The sequence below is a fragment of the Carettochelys insculpta genome, chromosome 7 (assembly GCF_033958435.1).
Source record: "Carettochelys insculpta isolate YL-2023 chromosome 7, ASM3395843v1, whole genome shotgun sequence".
Classification (NCBI taxonomy): Eukaryota; Metazoa; Chordata; order Testudines; family Carettochelyidae; genus Carettochelys; species Carettochelys insculpta.
This window is the reverse complement of record NC_134143.1, coordinates 63,675,972-63,694,406: the sequence shown is the minus strand read 5'-3', so window position 1 is coordinate 63,694,406 and position 18,435 is coordinate 63,675,972. Positions and strand designations below refer to the sequence as shown.

The following is an 18,435-nucleotide window of genomic DNA, read 5'->3' as shown; positions in this document are numbered from 1 at the left end:
GTTTAAAGATTTGCTATATATCTATTGTGTGATTATACTAAATAAAATAATGGAAAGCAAGAATTAAAATATACTCTGTGCTGCATGATTGCTGTCCTTATTTCAAGTAGTATATTTTTACATTTTCCTGGCTTCTCTTCCAGTTTCATTAGTCAGAACAGTGATTTAGATATTTACCAGTTATTGCTGGATAGTCAGTGAATTAAACTAGAATCCCATATGCAAGAGGACAGAGACTGGGGATGTGGGGCGGGGGTAAGAACCCCTTACGACTTCATGAAGGCTCCTTAGACCACAGGCTTAGGAGTGCAGTAGTAAAGTAAGAGGATATTCTGTATCCGATATTCTTCCATGCATGCTTCATGGAGGAGGAGAATGGGAAGGGATGGAGCTTTTGATCCCACACCAATTACCCAGCTAATACATCAGAGCTAGCATTCGGAGTGTAGCCAGCTGCAAATTGTACCTTTCCCTAGAGGCTCAGTTTGTTCTTTATGCTGCTTCTGTGGTGGCACGGCTACATGCCACCCCATATACAGGACTTGTTCCAAAGCCAAAAATCTAACCCTCTCTAACCAGACTCACTCTAAATCGCTGCCTGCTGTGTTCTCCGGAACCTGTGATTGGATACTTTACATGTAGTCATGCTGTGGTTCAAGAGAGCATAAAAGTGCGTATTTAGTAATGCAATGTAGCACCTTCTCTATCACTTCACAGACCATAATTAAGTTTTATATTAGTAACAGAGAGAAAGCCATGCTAGTCTATATACTATCAAAACAAAAAAGCAGTAAAGTAGCACTTTAAAGACTAGCAAAATAATTTATTAGGTGAGCTTTCATGAGACAGACCCACTTCTTCAGACCATAGCCATACCAGAACAGACTCAATAATATTTAAAGCACAGAGAACCAAAAATAGTAATCAAGGTTGACAAATCAGAAAAAAAATTATCAAGGTGAGCAAATCAGAGAGTAGAGGGGTAGAAGGGGGGAGCAGTCAAGAATTAGATTAAGCCAAATATGCAAAAGAGCCCCTATACTGACCCAGAACATTCGCATTCCTGTTTTATATGGACTCTGACGCATTTTTCATATGTAGAAGCTGAAGCATAGTGTTAAGGTAGCCTGCCCTGAATTACTGGGATAAGAGATCTGACAGGTCCTTTTCAATCTACCATATTTGACTCTAGGTATTAGAAATCTTTCTCTTTTTCCCCACAGTATGCTTATCCATACAAAAGCATCATTAAAATATTTTTAGGCAAAAATAGAGGTTGAACATTGTATTATGCAGCAACCAAGCTTTTTAAAAGAATCAGTAGTTGCTCAGCAATGTTCCCTCTTCAGTAAGATGCAAACTCTTAAGTCATTAACAGAGTGTGCCACTCCATTAAAATGTCAGGTGACCGGTTTGTGGGTCAGGAGTGTTTTTATGTCTGTTTTGTGCCCATTAACTCTTTGTCTAAGAGTTTGAAGTCTGTCCAATATACAAAGCATCTGGGCATTGTTGGCACATGATGGCATATATGATGTTAGTTGAGGAACATGAGAATGTGCCCGTGATTCTGTGACTAACTTGATTAGGTCCAGTGATGGTATCCCCGGAATAGATGTGTGGACCAAGCTGGCAGTGGGCTTTGTTGCAAGGATAAGTCCCAGGACTGGAGAGGAATTTTCACACTACTTTGGAAAGAGAGGCTGCTGAACTCTCTTTTATATTCAAATTTTCAGTCTCCAGTATCGATGAGCATTTCTGACATCACCACACTCTGTTGGCCCTGATCCTTGACTACCATGGATAATCCCATTCATTTTGAATGAGACTGCTCATGGTAATAAACGTAAGGTTGTGTGTATGTTTCAAAATCGAGGTCTTACGTTTTAAAGCCAAGCTAAATGTATTAATAATGAATATATAATGTAAGTGAGAAACTAAACTCTTCACTGTTTATCTCCTAAATCCTGCAAAAAGTAGTATTTGAAGAACACTTCCAATTTTCCAACTACTTTGGGTCTTCAATATCTTTGCCAATATAACGGGCTTGTTTTTCAGCGTCAGTAATTGAGTAAAATGTATATCCACTATCAGAATGCTTGCTGACTGCATTTCCTAGCAGAAGTGGTATCTTCAGCTAATACTAAAGAGTACAGATTTTCCTCCCCTAGTAAAAGTACCAGCTAACTAAAAATAATTTGTCAAATTTTTGTGACAAGAAATATTTCCTTTTTGCTAGTATTGCCCCAGGTCCATTCTACTATATTCATATTCATGTTTGGTGAAGTTTCAGGGACCAATGAAGATAATATTCTGTGGATAGCCATGGCAGGTACTCATCAAGTCTGGGCCCTCATGCTGGAATCTGGAAAACTCCCAAAAGGAAGGTACGCCACTGTAATAATAGACATTAGAACTTGGCTATTTAGCTATTGATGAACAAGCGCCTTACAACTTGAAGGAGACTTATACTCCTGGAAAACACTAGAAAAACAGAGATAGGTGGATGGATAGATAGACTTTGCATTAAGCTAAATAGTTTAAATATTAATTATAAACCAAGTTAAAATACAAGTTAAAATAAAAGCAGTTCAAATAATCTACTGTGCTCTGTGGCACCATTATTCTGGTAACTATATTTACAAAATGTAAACTATAAGAATTCTATCTGAACTGTTTCAGACTTGTCTTTGAACCTGGGCCCTTGTTATTTTTCTTAGTGATTTAAAGAAAGGAACCTGTCTTCGGTTTGCTGGGAGTGGGAATGAAGAGAACCGAAACAATGCGTACCCCCATAAGGCAGGCTTTGCCCAGCCTTCAGGTCTTTCTCTGGCTTCTGAAGAACCCTGGAACTGTATTTTCGTAGCAGACAGTGAGAGCAGCACCGTGCGAACAATCTCCTTGAAAGATGGAGCAGTGAAACATATTGTGGGAGGAGAGAGAGATCCACTGGTAATAGACTAACATGCAGCTTCAAACTTACCTGCATGCCCCTACCATTCTTCCTCAAGCCTGACCTAGAGGAACTGCTTTCATGGGCAAGACGGTAGTTCTGTCTCCAGGTTCTTACATTTCTTAATTTCACTGTTTAGTGTGCCAACATAAGTTCTGTAATTCAGATTTCTGGCCAACAAGAATTGGACTGACCAACACATTCACAAAATACAGTGCCGTACATAGTTATTCAGTAGGTTTTGATTCCTAGTGAAATGGGCTGAATTCGCATTTATTGTCTGGAAAGAAAAGGCGCCACATCCATATCCAGTTCCTTAAGTGCTCCTGTTCCCATGAGTTCATTTTTTTTAAAAATAGCCAGTTAATTTCTGTTTAATTACAGTGATTTGTACTGTCTACTGCCTTATGTCAACATTGCGTATCCAGCTAATTGCACAAATTTAATGCACTCTTTTAGAATTTATTTGCCTTTGGTGATGTTGACGAAGCAGGAATAAATGCAAAGCTGCAGCATCCCCTTGGTGTAACGTGGGACAAGAAAAGGAAACTGCTTTATGTAGCAGATTCCTATAATCATAAGGTAAGTTGGTATGATATATTAAGTAAACCTGTACTTATATCATTCATTTCACCACCAGTAGCAGATTTGGGTAGCATCAAAAGAGTGTCTGTATAATTCAGTAACATAAAATTGTGTTTGGCAGATCTAAAGGACATAAATGACATACTGCTTTTTCCCCCCTTACTTTTGATCTTGGGCTTTTATCTAGGCAAGCGTTTCCCAAACTGTTCTGTGAAAAAATTTTGAAGCTAGTGATATTTTTCCTTCTAAAATTTAATATGAACTTGTCTGGATCAAAAATATTAAGGTATTTGAATAGTATTTAGATTGTAGGTATATTAATATTTATAAAATTCATAAAAGTGCTTTTTTTTGCATAGCATATTTTGCTCAGGGAATCATCATAAACAGTATTGTCAAGAGAACTTTTTTGATGGTATAAACTATGTGTATAAGACGATGGTTTGCTATCATAGCTAGCTATATCAGTAAATCTTTTCTAGCATAGACTAACCCGAAAGCTCTTTCAAGAAGGGTTAACAAAGGGTGAAAACCTGGTTTTAATGAAGTCAGTGGATGTTTTGCTGTTGACTTCATTAGGGCAAGTATTTCATCTGGTATGTAAAACACTTTCATGTTTAGATTTAAAGTGATTGAATGCTCGCTAGAAGAATTTTGAAGCTATCATATTTGATACATAAAACTAATTTTCTTCAGTAGGAGGTTTGGTTCTTTAACAGCTAAATTGGATTATACTTTGGAAAAATTTTCTATTAAATTATTTAATTCTCATTGACTGACAGATTTTTTGGAGAATAAGTTTTTGAGAGCAAAGACCCACTTCATCAGATGTAGGTCTTTGCCCATGAAAGCTTATGCTCCAAAAAATCTGTTAGTCTTTAAGGTGCCACAAGACTTCTCATTGTTTTTGCGGATAGAGACTACCACGACTACCCCTCTGATACTTAATTCTCATTAAAATTTCTATTGTAATTTGAAGAATTTTTATTTTTTTCACATGCAAGAGCTGAAACTTTTCATCAAGAATCTTCCTCTATAGTTATAATTATTAATGTCTTCCATACAAAACAGAGTAAATTTAAGAAGGGTAATTTTTGGACTGACCTCTGTTGGCGAAAGACACCAGTTTCAAGTTTAGACACCAGCAAACAAAGATGTCACCTCACCCACCTTGTCTCATATCCTGGGACCAATACAGCTACCACAGCACTTCAGACACTTATTTAGCATGAACAGTTATACCCTTAAATTAAAAATAATAATAATAATTAAGCATAAGAAACTGTTACTCAAGTTAGCAAGCACTGCTGAATCCAGCACTTATTTTCATGATGAGCCTTTAATCCTAAATTTCCTTGAAGCGTGTTAAAGTTTTTTAGTCTTAGTGTTTCATAATAAAATAATCACTTAAATAGAAGTAAATTATTCCTTAAATTACATGTTTTTTTTTTTTTCACTTAAGATGAAAAGTTAAGTATCTAATGTAATTCTCCATTATGCAATAGTAGATTTTTAAGTAAAAGAGTCTATAAAATAATTAGGTAAATGTTTAGGATTTATTTTCCTTCAGTACTTTAAAACCAAAGTGGATGTATTTGTTCATTTTAAAAACTGTTTAAAAGTCATGTGCAGGCTTCATATTGTATAAGTAAGGGAAGCATGCCATTCAGCAACATCAGGTGTAGATACTACATTGATAGATGTCTTAGGAATACCTGAAATGGTGAAAGAGAGTGAGAGAGAGCACTGAATGAAGACCAGAAAGGGGGGATGTCAATCAGGGAACCAGGGGAGGTTAACAAAAGAAGCAAGTGGGATACCAGATGTTATGTATTACCAGATATTAGCATGTATTAAAAACAGTACAAATACCCACCAAATTTTGAATTATGTGGCAGAAATTTCATGATTACGTAACCCATTCAAACATCTCTTTTGTAGTTTATTACATTGCTGGCCCAGGAAATTGAAAGAACAGCACAGGACTATAATTCTTAGCTAACTAGTTTGTTGTTTTCTACATTTAGGGCATACATTTAGTTCACTCATGACAAAGCACTTTGAATTATGCCATAAATTATGCCATACTTATGCCAGGCTTCAATCTTGCAGTAATAAATAGCTAAACTCAAGCTTCAGGGGAAAACAACTAATTCCCCAGGCTCCGATTGAAAAGCTGAAAGTTGGAAGGAACTTGACAACCCTGTGATTAAATAAGCTCAGTCAGTCCTCACCGTCTCTTACATAGAATTAGATGACATGCCACTTAACCAGTGAATTCTGTTATCCAGCTCAAAACTTCTCAGAAAAATAATTTTTTTCATTTTCAATTGTGATAATGAAAATACAGATGCTTGAAGTGGCATATGTTTGTATAGTTTTTATTATCCTATATCTTAATTATCTGCAAGGCTGGAGTTGCATTTGCTGTTTTATGTTGCTGGTAAACTGATTATTTTATGATGTTTTTAAATATTTACTGAATCAATTAAAACAACATAATATGATTAAGTCAGTGTTGTAAATTTTATAAAAGGAAATAAAAACAGCAACAAACATTAAATACTGAATGTTATGAGTTACAGGTGTAATATTAGCCCTTGTTTTTTATCTAGTCTCAAGTTCTGTATCTTTTTTTTGTTAAGAACACATTTATATTAGACTGGGAAGAGAGTTAAAAAGCAATATTTAAACTTATCTTAAGATGCAGAGTCCTTCATTTTTTCTTAATGTTGTTTGTTAAATTTAAATACATGAACATAAAATAGATATTGAGTTTGTACAGCTCCTGATTGGGGTATTTGTTCCAATAATATTAAAAATAATTTTAAAATCACATTGTACATTTCTGGCACAAACATTCAAATGCTTTTCCATTCAAACCAAACCTTGTCAATTGTTTTTTTTATTTCATGATACACAAAACTAATAGAATGAGAAGGAAGAGGTTTTTTATTATTCAGTGTTTTTACTCTTGTTTAGTATTCATATTACATTACCATGCATAAGCCCTACTGTGCAAGGTACTATAAAAGTATATAGAGACAGTCCGCGCTCCAAAGACCTAACAGTCCAAGTGTCTCCAGTCCTGTAAGGTCTTAGCATGTTTTTAACCTCTCATTAATCCCGATGAACTCAGTGGGACTACTTGCAGGCTGTAAAACTTAAGCATGTGTAGAAAACTTGGCAGGTTTGTCGGCCTAAGAAGTAAGTGACATTTGAAAAAGGGGAGGGGGAGGGAATAAAACCAAATATCTCCAATTTTCCTACACATTTACCGCTTTATGCACTATCCCCATCTGCGTGTAAACTAATCTCACAAAATAAGATTAGCATTGTGAATTTATGCAGTAGAGGCATGTGCAGGTTCAAAATAGAGATCCATTTAATAATTATTGTTGCTTTTTAACAAACTTCTTCCTAGAGAGTATGTGGCTGCACAGATACATTATAAGTTAATACTGTAGTTAAGTCTCATTAATTTAAAAGTAGCATAGAATCATAAAGATATGAGTTTGGTTACCTTTAATGTTGGTTACATTGCCTGTTCTAGAAAAATTATGATTAACTTCTTTACTATCTCTTTTTTTCCTGCAAATGTATTTCTAGCTTTATTTTCAGGAGCAGGGAAATTGGCCAGTAATTTCAGAACTGACTAGTGAATTTGCATTCCCCTGGTTTTAGGTACCAAACCTGATATACCTGAAAGTGCCTTGTTTTCCAAAGTGTTAGGCATCTTCCCACAGCAAATCTCTTTCTTGTGGTGTGTTAATTTGGGCACTCAACCAGGGTAACAACTGAAAATACTAGCCACAATAATTTGTTATAAATCTGACTTTTCAGAATTTCTTTTTCCCCCCCAGATTAAGTTTATAGATCCTAAAATGAAGAATTGTGCTACACTGGCAGGCACAGGAGAAGCAAGTAATGTTGTTGGTTCCTGCCTTATGCAGTCAGCTTTCAATGAACCAGGAGGATTATGTGTTGAAGAGAATGGTCGTCTGCTCTATGTTGCTGACACAAATAACCACCAAATTAAAGTGCTGGATTTAGAAACAAAAATTGTTTCCATGGCAAGTAAAACTTACTAAAGGCTTTTGACAAAAGATTTTTCTTAAGGTGAATTGCTACAGGTTGAACCTCTCTAGTCTGGCTTCCTCAGGATCTGACCAGTGCTGAAAGAGAATTTCCCAGATCACAGGACGTCAGTATTGTCCAGCAGCATTACCAACACTTCCACTCTTTACTGAGCTCTTAGAAGACTTTTAGGGGTAAATTACAGCTAAATAACAGTACAGAACACTGAGAGCCAGGACTGATGGCTGTAAACAAACTTTAAGACCATGAGAAACTTGGCCCTATCCATGAAAAGTGGTCATCTGGCTAATTAAAATCATGCTGGATTACAGATGTTGCCAAATGAGAGAGTGCCATGCTAGAGAGGTTCAACCTGTGCTAATGTTTTTTCTCAGTTTAAAGTGATCTTGCATTGTATAAAATAGCATAGCTGATGAATTTATTCAGTGCAGTAAAAATATATCCATAATATTTTCTGGTAATCTGACAAATAGAACAGCTGCCTACTTTACTTTAAGGATATGCTATTAGACTTAAAATAAATGGTCCATCTCTGTTAGGAGTTTGGGAAGGACCCTTGTGCAGAGGGAAAGAAATTGCTAAATTTGCACGAAAGAGCTAGAATTCAGAAACTTCATCCCTCTGAAAAATAGCATCTCTTGGCCCAGTCCTGCAAGGTGGTGAACACCTAATCAGGGCCCTGAGCAGCCAAGAAGTGGGTCTGTCCCACAAAAGCTTATCACCTGATAAGTCATTTTGTTAATCTTTAAAGTGCTACATGACTGCTGTTTTGTTTCATATTAATAGGAGTTAAGATTACTCAACTGCTTGCTGGATTGAATCCCACAAGGAAGGGCTTCTTTCCCAAAAGAAAGTGTTGTGAACCTAAGTTCATTGTTTTCTAGTGTCTGATTTATTGTATTTATGAGCACCATAGATGAGTGTATTAATGTGTATTACATATATTCATGATGTGTGGTGCAATACAGCTTTGCTTAGTTGTTCATGCTCAGGACTGGCTCAGATACTAGTACAGGGGTGGCCAACTAGTTATCTCTTCATGGCATTGTTACATGTGCAGTTGCCAATATCCGTAGTTCTGCAGTTATTTCTCTGACTTCTAACAAAGGCAAAATGCACATGGAACAGTGGGAATGCAAAGTGCATCACAACAAAGTTCACTTGCAATAAAGACTTTGAGAATGTTTTTACTTCATGTGGTTGTTGGTGAGAAAGCAAAATAGCTCACCATACTCTTATATATATTTCTCTGCAACAGTGTTTATTCTTGCAGGAGCAGTTGTGGAATTTTGTATAGTCCTGATGTCTTTAAAAATAGGTCATTTCACAACTGGAGTCCGCTTTGTTTCCTTATTACAAATAAGGCAAAACAGATGTGAATGAATTTCTGAGTGTGATGGTGGAATTATATGTACCTGAATAGCTGTTGCTGTGGAAATACGTCAACACAGAGGCTAGACTGTCTTCCTCAGAACAGAGGAGTGAATTTAAATAATCTACATTTTTAATACACTTATAATATTTAAATACAAACTACAGGATGCTTCTGCCTATATGAGAATCATTTTCTGGAGTGTATAATCTGCAGAAAGATCAAGAATTTTATTACTGTATCTCAGGATACAGTTATTACCAAGTTAACAGAAAAGTACTCTTTGTCTATTATGAAAATGGTAACTAATGAAATTATTCAAATTCTAAATGAGAGAAGACAAAAGCATTAAAAAAATGAGGGATATTGATGGTGCTTAAAGGAAATTCTTTTGATTTTTTTTCCCCCAATAGTATTTCTATTTGCATTTTCGCTTCCCTCTCCCAGTAGAGCAGTGTTCATGTATGATGGCTAAGAAGGCTCCATTTCTTACAGTAAATATATTGAAATATATAAATGCTAATTTTGGTACAAATTTCTTGCTCACGTACCAGCTATGTATTTTGGTGATATAAATTCATAATTGCAAAATGCTGTACAACCTTATGGCATTTCAAATATAAATACTTGTTAATGTTTCCTTTAATTTCTTTGACAGCTGCCTATCCTGAACACTGAAATATTTGATGTAGTAGATCATCCATTTGTCCAAAACAATAAAACAGCAAACATTCCCAAACTGCCTAAATCAGCACCGAACATTCAACTTCCTTCATTGACTGTAACCCCTGGCCAGACTCTTCAGTTTTTATTAAAGTTAAGCCTTCCTGCAAATACAAAGCTGACTGAAGAAGCATCCAGTTCCTGGTTTCTCACAGCAGAAGGTAAAGTTGCTTACATTTTTAAAAATAATGCATATATAGCAGTGTTGGAAAGTTCTCCTCACTCATACATTCAGAGGGAATGATGTATTGGATAGACAAATATCAAGTTTCCTTTATTATTGACAATCAGAGAGACCAGCCCCGTTGTGCTGTTTAGAGGTTGCTGTCCCATCATCATCTGGGGATGGTCTGCTTCTCCCTTACCATTTGTCTTTTAGGAGGCAGACAGCTAAATCTATTAAGAATGTTTAACAAGAAGGCTGATGTATACTGTTGAGGGAAGTCGCATTTTATCCTGAGCGAGAAATTATGTTTAGGTTAAATTTGCACCAACCAAAATTTGAACCTGATTCACCTTACTACGTATGCAGCAAGGCACACAGTTACACTATAGACTGTATTGTGGTTTTAGCGCTGCAAACAAGGTGAACTGGACTCTGTTCCTGGTTTTTCTGCTGGCCTTCTGTGTAATCTCTCTGTGCCCCAGATGCCTATTTTTAAAATGGGAAGAAGACTTCATTGCTTCATAACAGTGCTGTGAACCTAAGCTCATTGTCCCCTAGGATCTGATTTATTGTATTTATAAGCACCATAGATGAGTGTATTAATATGTTTTTATGTACATTTGTGAGGTGTAGTGCACACAGCTTTGCTTAGTTGTTTATGCTCAGGCCTGGCTCAGATACTAGTACAGGGGCGCCAACCAGTTAAGGGACTAAGAGCCAAAGTTAAGGCACATCTACACTACTTTTCCCTGTCGGAGGAGGAATGCAAATGAGAGAGAGTGAAATGCAAATCAAGTGCTGATTTACAAATTTCATCATTTATTTGCATAATCTTGCGCAATCACATTTCTGGTAGAGACTTTTCTGAAAGCAAAAACAGCTGTGCAGACGGGGTTCCTTTTGGGGGAAAAAACCCATTTTCTAAAGAACCCTTATTCCTCATTTTTTTCAGGAATAAGGGTTCTTTCACAAACAGGATTTTTTTCCCCAAAGGAACCTCATCTATACTGCTGTTTTTTGCCTTTGGAAAAGGCTCTCCCAGAAATGTGATCATGTGAGATTATGCAAATGAAGTGAGATTTGTAAATCAGCTCTTCATTAGCATTTTTGCTCTCCCTCATTTGCATTCCTCCACAGAGAGGGGAATGTAGTGTAGATGTGGCCATAGAGTGCAAAGAGCCACATACGATAGATAAAAATAAATATATAATATGTGGCTCAGAGCCCTCCCCCAGAGCCAGGCACTGCAAGCTCCCCACTATAACCCAATCTCCCATCCTTCCCCCAGAGCCAGGCACCCAACCCCCCACTTAAACTCAAAGTCAGTGACTCACTGCCACCACACACTTCTCCCACCAAGCACTGGGACACGTGCAGAGTGGCAGACGGCACTCCCCGCACGCGGGTCCAAGCAGGAGCCTCATTTAATTGCTCAAAGAACAATCCGGCTCGAGAGATGCAGGTTGGCCACCCCGTACTAGAAGTTTCCTACATTTAAGTCTTTTTCTACTAAATACAGTACGTTTTCCATCTAGCTATCATTTCTAATGTATCTGAATAGTATTGCTGTACTCATTGAGGGGAATGGCCCTTATACGCTCACTACTCTGAGAAAAGAAAAATGTGTACCTGTTAGCCGGAAAAATTAAGACACTCATCTTGCCATGAATAAACTTAAATATACATATGAAAATGAGTAGGCAGGTTTTATTACATGAAAAAGTATAAAACGTATTCTCCAGAACATACATAAAGTATCCCTTGATAATGTCTTTGCCGAATGATGGTATCTTCCAGCTTCATTCAGAACAAAGTCTTATGTTGGAATAATCTAAGAATGATACAAATGCTCCTCATTGATTGATTTTTGCTGGGCACAGTTTGCAAAATCAGCTAAAACAAAATGTAATCTCCATTATCAACTGAGAAATTGTTGTGTGACCATCTTAATTAAAAAATACTAGTTATTTCTTCCTTATCTAATGTTAAATCCTTCTGGTGAATGCCAAGCTAGTATTTTCCATGAGAAGAGCTGTCATAATACCCATAATTGAAAGAGGCAAATCTGTCCCCATATTAAGCATCTCTGTTATAAATTCCTCTTTCGTCTCAGCTTTAACAATATGTGCTTCTACCTATGGGTTCTAGAATTTTGGAAGCCAATTCACGTGTGACTCAAACTGCCACTATAGAATGTTTTACTCAGAAAATATTACTCTGAACTTAAGTGAATGCCATAGTGCCTGTCATTCTTGAAAAGTGAGTTCATGATCTTTGTGCAGTTATCTAGGAACGTTTTTTCCTCTGAGATGTTTTTGAAAGATAGCATAACTACCTACTGATTATCTCCAGGTGTATAGAGGATAAGTGATGCCCGCAGAAAAAGGTGTTGTCTACATATACTTGACGTGCACTCCTCATCTGTTGTGCCAGAAAAGTACATTAAAAGGCTTTCCAATCTGTTCTTCCTTAAGCATCACTAAACAGAAAAAGGAACATTTTTCTAAAAGTTAATACAGTGTAGTTTTTAATCTTCATTTTCCATTTCTGAGGTCAGATTTTGAAGGTCCAAATTACAACATTTGTTACAGCAGTAGATCTCAAATACAAAATCTTACGACAATTTTTAGCCCTTTAAATTTACTTCACTCATCTGCAACACTTATTTGGGCAATATTTAATTTTTTAAACTAAGAGGATCAATATATTTTTAGTAGATGGTACAGAGGTGTGTTTGTATTCCATTTGGCGTGAGGGCTAGTAAAAATATAGAAAGTCAGCAATTTAGATGCACAAATCCTTTTAAGATCATAAATCCATTAGTCTTTTTGAAGTTGTAGTTATTTTATGAAAAATGCCAAAAAGGGTACTTCATCCATCTCACAGCAAGACATGGTTTGGAGCAGTAAATTAGCCACATTTTCATTTTGCATATGTCTATTGTTAAATGTCTTCAGCTTATGTACTCTTAAATATTTAAACAGAGAAATTTCAGGTTTCAACAGCCAGCCCAAGCATTATTATACTTCCAGTATAAACCATGTATAAAGCCAACACTTTATGTGAAAATGTTTCATAAGAATCTACAGTTTCACGTACTTTGGGGTCATTCAGTCATCTGATCTTGAGTATTAGGTCTTGTATATATGTGTACAACTTCCTTTAAGCAGAGAAACTTGAATATCTGTTTACCAACCAAATTGCATGTGCTTTTCAGATACTTAAGAGAGTCAGGCTGCTTCTACACATGCCACCTCCTGTCTGAGGTGGCATGGTAATGAGACAATTCGAAGCAGGCTAATGAGGCGCTAACTTGCATATTCAGCACCTCATTAGCACAATGGCAGCCATGTGAATTTTAAAGTTGAGACTTTGAATTGCAGATTGACAGTGAAGATGGGAGCAGCTTCGAAATAAGCACCCCACTTCGACACTCGCTTACTTATCCGATCTAGTTTTGTGGTAGTAAGCGAATGTTGAAGTGGGGGGCTTATTTTGAAGCTGCCCCCATGTACACTGTCAATCTGCAATTTGAAGTCTGCACTTTGAAATTCATGCGGCCACCATTTTGCTAATGAGGCACTCAATATGCACATTAGCACCTCATTAGCCTGCTTCAAATTGCCTCATTACCATGCCACCTCCGAATGGAGTTAGCATGTTAGAAGCAGCCTCAGTGTAAGGTATCCTGTGTTTGATGGAATAACAAGCCTTGTGGATTAAGGGGAAACGATGGACATGTCTGTGTCTATACTACAAACTTACTCCCAAGTTAACTTGAAGTTAACTTGAAGTAAGCTGCTACTTTGAAGTGGCATGCAGAGCATCTACACACACTTTCCCTTCCTTTGAAGTTAATTTCCAAGTACGGGAGGCGAACTTCAAAATCACTTCTCCATTCTTGGGAGTGGAATAGTGGCTTACTTCAAAGTGTAACTTCAAAGTTGTGTGTGTAGACACTCTGCACTCCTTACTTAAAAGTAAGGTTCTGCTTTGGAGGTGGCCCCCCCCAGAGGACAGAGATACTCTGACCAGCCCAGACAGGGCTGTATGGTCCCTGCTAGCCACCTTAAAGGAAACAGCCCCCCAGCAACCCCAGGCAGGAAGCTGAGACTGTGCAACAAGCAGGGGCAGCATGAGCTCCCACTCAGACTGCCCCTGCTCGAAGCACCAGCCCACCTCCCTACCCACCCCCTGGCCACCATGGTGGCAAGTCAGGAACCCCCTGCCCCTCCATGCGTCCCAGATGAGGAGTCTGAGGACTCACAGTGCCCATGCAAGGGCTGTGCCAGGAGGGGACCCTTGTGGACCAAAGATGATCTGAAGGACCTCCTCGCTCTGTGGGGTAGGAGGAGGTCCTTCGCCAAAGTGGCGCCCGGCAGAAGAATGCAGAGGCCTTTGACCAGCTGGCCAGAGGCCACCCCAACTGCACTGGCAGCAGCATCTGGATAAAAGTAAAAGAACTGAGGCAGACCTACATCAAGGCCCGTGATGATGCCAGCCGGTCAGGGGCCCAGCCTGGCCATTGCCATCACTACCAGGAGCTGCACCGGCTCCTGGGGCCAAGGGAGGTGGCCACCCCAGAGCATCTGGTGGACACTGCCGCTCCACCCCACCCCCCGCAAACAGTGAGGACAAGGTGGGCTCCTCCGGCACCACGAGCCCCCTGCATGGAGAGCGGCCCACTGAGACCGAGGGCAATTACAAGGGCTCCAGTGACGGGACTCCTGTTGTTGCCCTCCCCTCCGGGACACCAAGCAGAGCCTCCTCCAGCAGAGCCTCGCCCCAGGTGTGCAAACGTGGCGAGGGTGACGTCCAGGTCCCCCAGGATCACAGGTCATGGCAGGAGCACCCTGTTGATGGCTCGGATGACCTGCAGGGATGGGGAAGGGCAACATGTCCATGAACACCTGACCGGGAGGCCTCCTGCCTCCTCCCCACCAGAGGCCCTCTGCCCAGTAGTCCCCTTCCCAGATTGGGTCCATGGCGTTGGCTGGACTTACCTCAATCATCACCGCTTTGACGGTGGCCTTGCCAACTCCAAATAGATGGCCGACGGAGGCTGTCGGGGGTGGCCGGCCTCCATAGCGCGATGGCCACCCTCTTCCACACCGGGATTGCTGGCCGGGTCCGTATGTCCCGGTCCTGGAGTCCTGGGGTGAGCCAGTGGCAGAGGTCTTTGAATGTCTGACAGGTCATCCAAAAGTTCCTCAGCCACTGCTTGTCATCCCAATCCTCCAGCACCAGGTGGTCCCACTACTCACTGGTGGAGGCCTCCACTCTCTGGTGGAGGCAAAGGCCCACCAGTGTTGAATCAGGGGGCCTGGGGGAGGGGCAGCAGTGCCCTGGCCAGGGTCTGCAGGCTGGGTCCCCTGCTGGTGATCCAGCCACGCCACTGGAAGAGTAAGGCAATCGGCATGGCCAGCAGGCTGGCCAGGGTGGAGAGGACCTTATTCTCGGGGAGGGTGGGAGCAGGCATGGTGCGCATCTCTTCTCCCCAGCACATGTTCTGCTACTGTCTGCAGTCTAGCAGCCTTGAGCACGTGCAGGGTGGGGGTGTTGGGAGGGGTCCTTTAAGGGGTTGGCTGGCTGTGAGCCTGGAAGGGATTGTCTGCCATGCGACCCTATACCTGCGTCATTTCCTGGCCCCTTACTTTGAAGTAGAGGCTAATTGTGTGTAAGGGAGGGTGCATTTTGTGTGTAGATGCTCTGCTTCAAAGCTGTTTACTTCTAAGTATTAACTTTGAAGTAAGCAACTTGGAAGTTATTTTGTAGTATAAACATAGCCTCTGGGATGCATTAACAGGAGTATTGTGAGCAAGACACGACAAGTAATTCTTCTGCTCTACTCTGCGCTTAGACCTCAATTAGATTACTGTATCCAGTTCTGGGCACCACATTTTAGGAAGGATGTGGAGAAATTGAAAAGTATCCAGAGAAAAGCAACTAAAATTATTAAATGTGTAGAAAATATGACCTATGAGGGGAGATTAAAAGAACTGGGTTTGTTTGGAAAAGGGAAAGCTGAAAAGGGGACATGATGGCAGCTTTCAAATACCTAAAAGGGTGTTACAAGAAAGGAGAAATTATTGTCTTTAACCTTTTGATGGTAGGACAAGCAACAATGGACTTAAATTGCAGCAAGGGAGCTTTAAGTTGGACATTAGAAAAAAAATTGCCAAAGGTGGTTGTAGACTCGCCTGTCATTGGAGATAAATAAGAACAGGTTTGATAAATATTTAACAGGGTGATATAGATGGTGTTTGGTCTTGCTGTGAGGGCAGGGGACTGGAATTGGTGACCTCTTGAGGTCCCTTCCAGTTGTAGTGTTCTATGATTCTATGGTGCACCATATGTTTAAATACAGGCTTTCTAAAATAAAACGTCATCAGCTACAGTTTGCTTCTAAAGAAGCATTTTGAAACATTTTCAACCTGAATTAGAGAATCCACTGTGGTCTCCACTAAGTTTTCCACTATGGTGGCACATATAGAAAACGTATATTGTCCTAAAGCTAAAATGGTGCACAAAGTGATAACTCCTAAGGTTTAACATCTGTGTATAGGAGGCAGTGACAACATGTTTTCCTTTTCCAGGTAATGAGTGGCTGCTTCAAGGACAGAATCCATCTGGAGAAATTGAAGACATTTCCCGTCAACCTATCATTGCCTTACAGTTACCCAGTAGCTGCCTGTCTTCTGAAGCTGTACTGTCCATCAAAGTGTGCCTCTATTACTGTAGCAAAGACAGCAGTGCCTGTATGATGAAAGGAATCTCATTCAATCAACCATTACAGATAGCAAACACAAGCCAAGGAGGTATAGCTCAAGCAGAGCTGACATATGCATTTAACTAAGCCAAAAACCCAACAGAGTCACAGTTTAATTTACTTTCTAACATTTTTATGGAGAAAAAATGTTGACTTTTTTTTGTTCCTGGTCTTCCAGGAGCTTATGAAGAGTTCTAAAGCATAATAAACTTTGTAAGATAAAGTAGAAACGCCTCATGCTGAGTCATGAAAAATTGTAATGTACTCTTTGACCCTTTTATTTCTTTTTGTGATTGTGTGAGCAATAACATCATTAAACTTGGTTGGCTCTTGTAAATAGGGTGGACGTAAGTAATTTTAAGCAGTGAGCAACAATTTTAAGAGATCATCTTTGAAGAACCAGTATTACATTGTGATACTTGTTAAATAAGTTCTTTTGCACTGCACCCATAGCAACATCCAAATGGTTTGAGGATGAACAACTTCAAAGTTTTGTTTTTATACCCTCTGTTTTTAATAAAGTGCTAACTTAAATTTTGTTTCTGCAGGTCATAAAAGAATTATTTTTCTTATTTTACTATGAAAGCATTTAAAACAGTATTTTTGAAAACATCATGAAGTGGGTGCAAGACTGTTTATTTTTGTGAAAATAAAGTCTCTATTTTTCTTAAGACTAGATATTTATGCCTTATTTGAGGACCACAATTGTGTGGAAAAGCTTTTGGGAAATGAGCTGTTTCAGGTCATATAGAAATGTTACATGCATAATGTCAAACACCAAATGTGCCTGCACAAAACTGGCATGAAGGAATTTTTCTGAATAGTGTTTCTATTTGTATTGTAGAGTGTAGAATGTAAGTAATATTTGTGACTGGCTCTAACTTTCAGCAATTAAATATCCACTATTCTATCACATGAATGACTTTCCTTTTATATTTTTACAATTCCAATGTGAACAATAGAAGATTCCTAATTCTGAAAATACTTGTGCTCCTCAGTAATTATATGTTTGGGACCAGATCCAAAGGTCTTGTGTTCAGTTAGGGCAACTTATCTGGTCAATAACTCATGCATGTTTGGAGGATTGCAGTCAGTGCCGGTCTTTTTCCAACAGTGAAACCATAATACAAAAATTGGTTTTCTTCAAGCAAGTTTTGTCGAGCAAGTAATTTTTTTTTGTTTTATCATTATCAGTTATCACAGTAAATGACAGAAGTAAATTTCTTTACATGAATTGGGAAGGATGCCTGTTGAGAGCCAGGCCCAAAGTCACAAGATTTAATTCTGGTAAAAGAAAAGCCTGCAGCAAAATAGACTAGCTTTCTAATGTGCATCATGAATTCACACATACTTTTAAAATACCTTTTTAAAGTAGATGTTATAAAATACATTTTAGCATGTGTCATTGAATATTTTTAATAACCTGTCTTCCTAAAATATTTATAATAGTTCCTGACACCTATGAGTGTACAGCTGAGATGATTTGTTAAAGGTTCTTCCTGCTCTGAAACAAATTAAAATGTTGCTTGTGAACTGTGAGACTTTTGTTTTGAGAGAACAATACTGAGGTGTGTGACTTTTCCTTCCCTCTTAAAATCAAATGCCACTACGTCTGTGATCTGCGGGATCTCTATTTAATATTCATCAGCACTGTTAGGACTGAACATTAATCTTTTAAGCAATCTTCTTCACCTATGCTTTTAGTTTTTTAGGATGAGCCAATGAGTGTTTTCCTTTTGTGTTTGAAATAGAAGAAAGTGGCTTCTGGGTTT

General features: G+C 38.9%; 1 protein-coding gene across 2 annotated transcripts in view; it reads left to right on the top strand.

The window, feature by feature from the left end:
• NHLRC2 (NHL repeat containing 2) overlaps positions 1–18,196 on the top strand; it is a 65,275-nt gene extending 47,079 nt beyond the window's left edge. The window contains exons 6-11 of one of the 2 annotated variants that reach the window (XM_074999116.1): positions 2,291–2,384; positions 2,718–2,949; positions 3,410–3,532; positions 7,399–7,608; positions 9,664–9,889; positions 16,491–18,196. In XM_074999116.1, coding sequence (XP_074855217.1) covers positions 2,291–2,384; positions 2,718–2,949; positions 3,410–3,532; positions 7,399–7,608; positions 9,664–9,889; positions 16,491–16,750 — 1,145 coding nt within the window. In that variant the 3' untranslated portion in view covers positions 16,751–18,196. Of the gene's footprint in view, positions 1–2,284; positions 2,385–2,717; positions 2,950–3,409; positions 3,533–7,398; positions 7,609–9,663; positions 9,890–16,490 lie in introns of both variants that reach the window. The other variant, XM_074999115.1, reaches the window with a different exon arrangement.
• Positions 18,197–18,435: the final 239 nt, after the last annotated feature.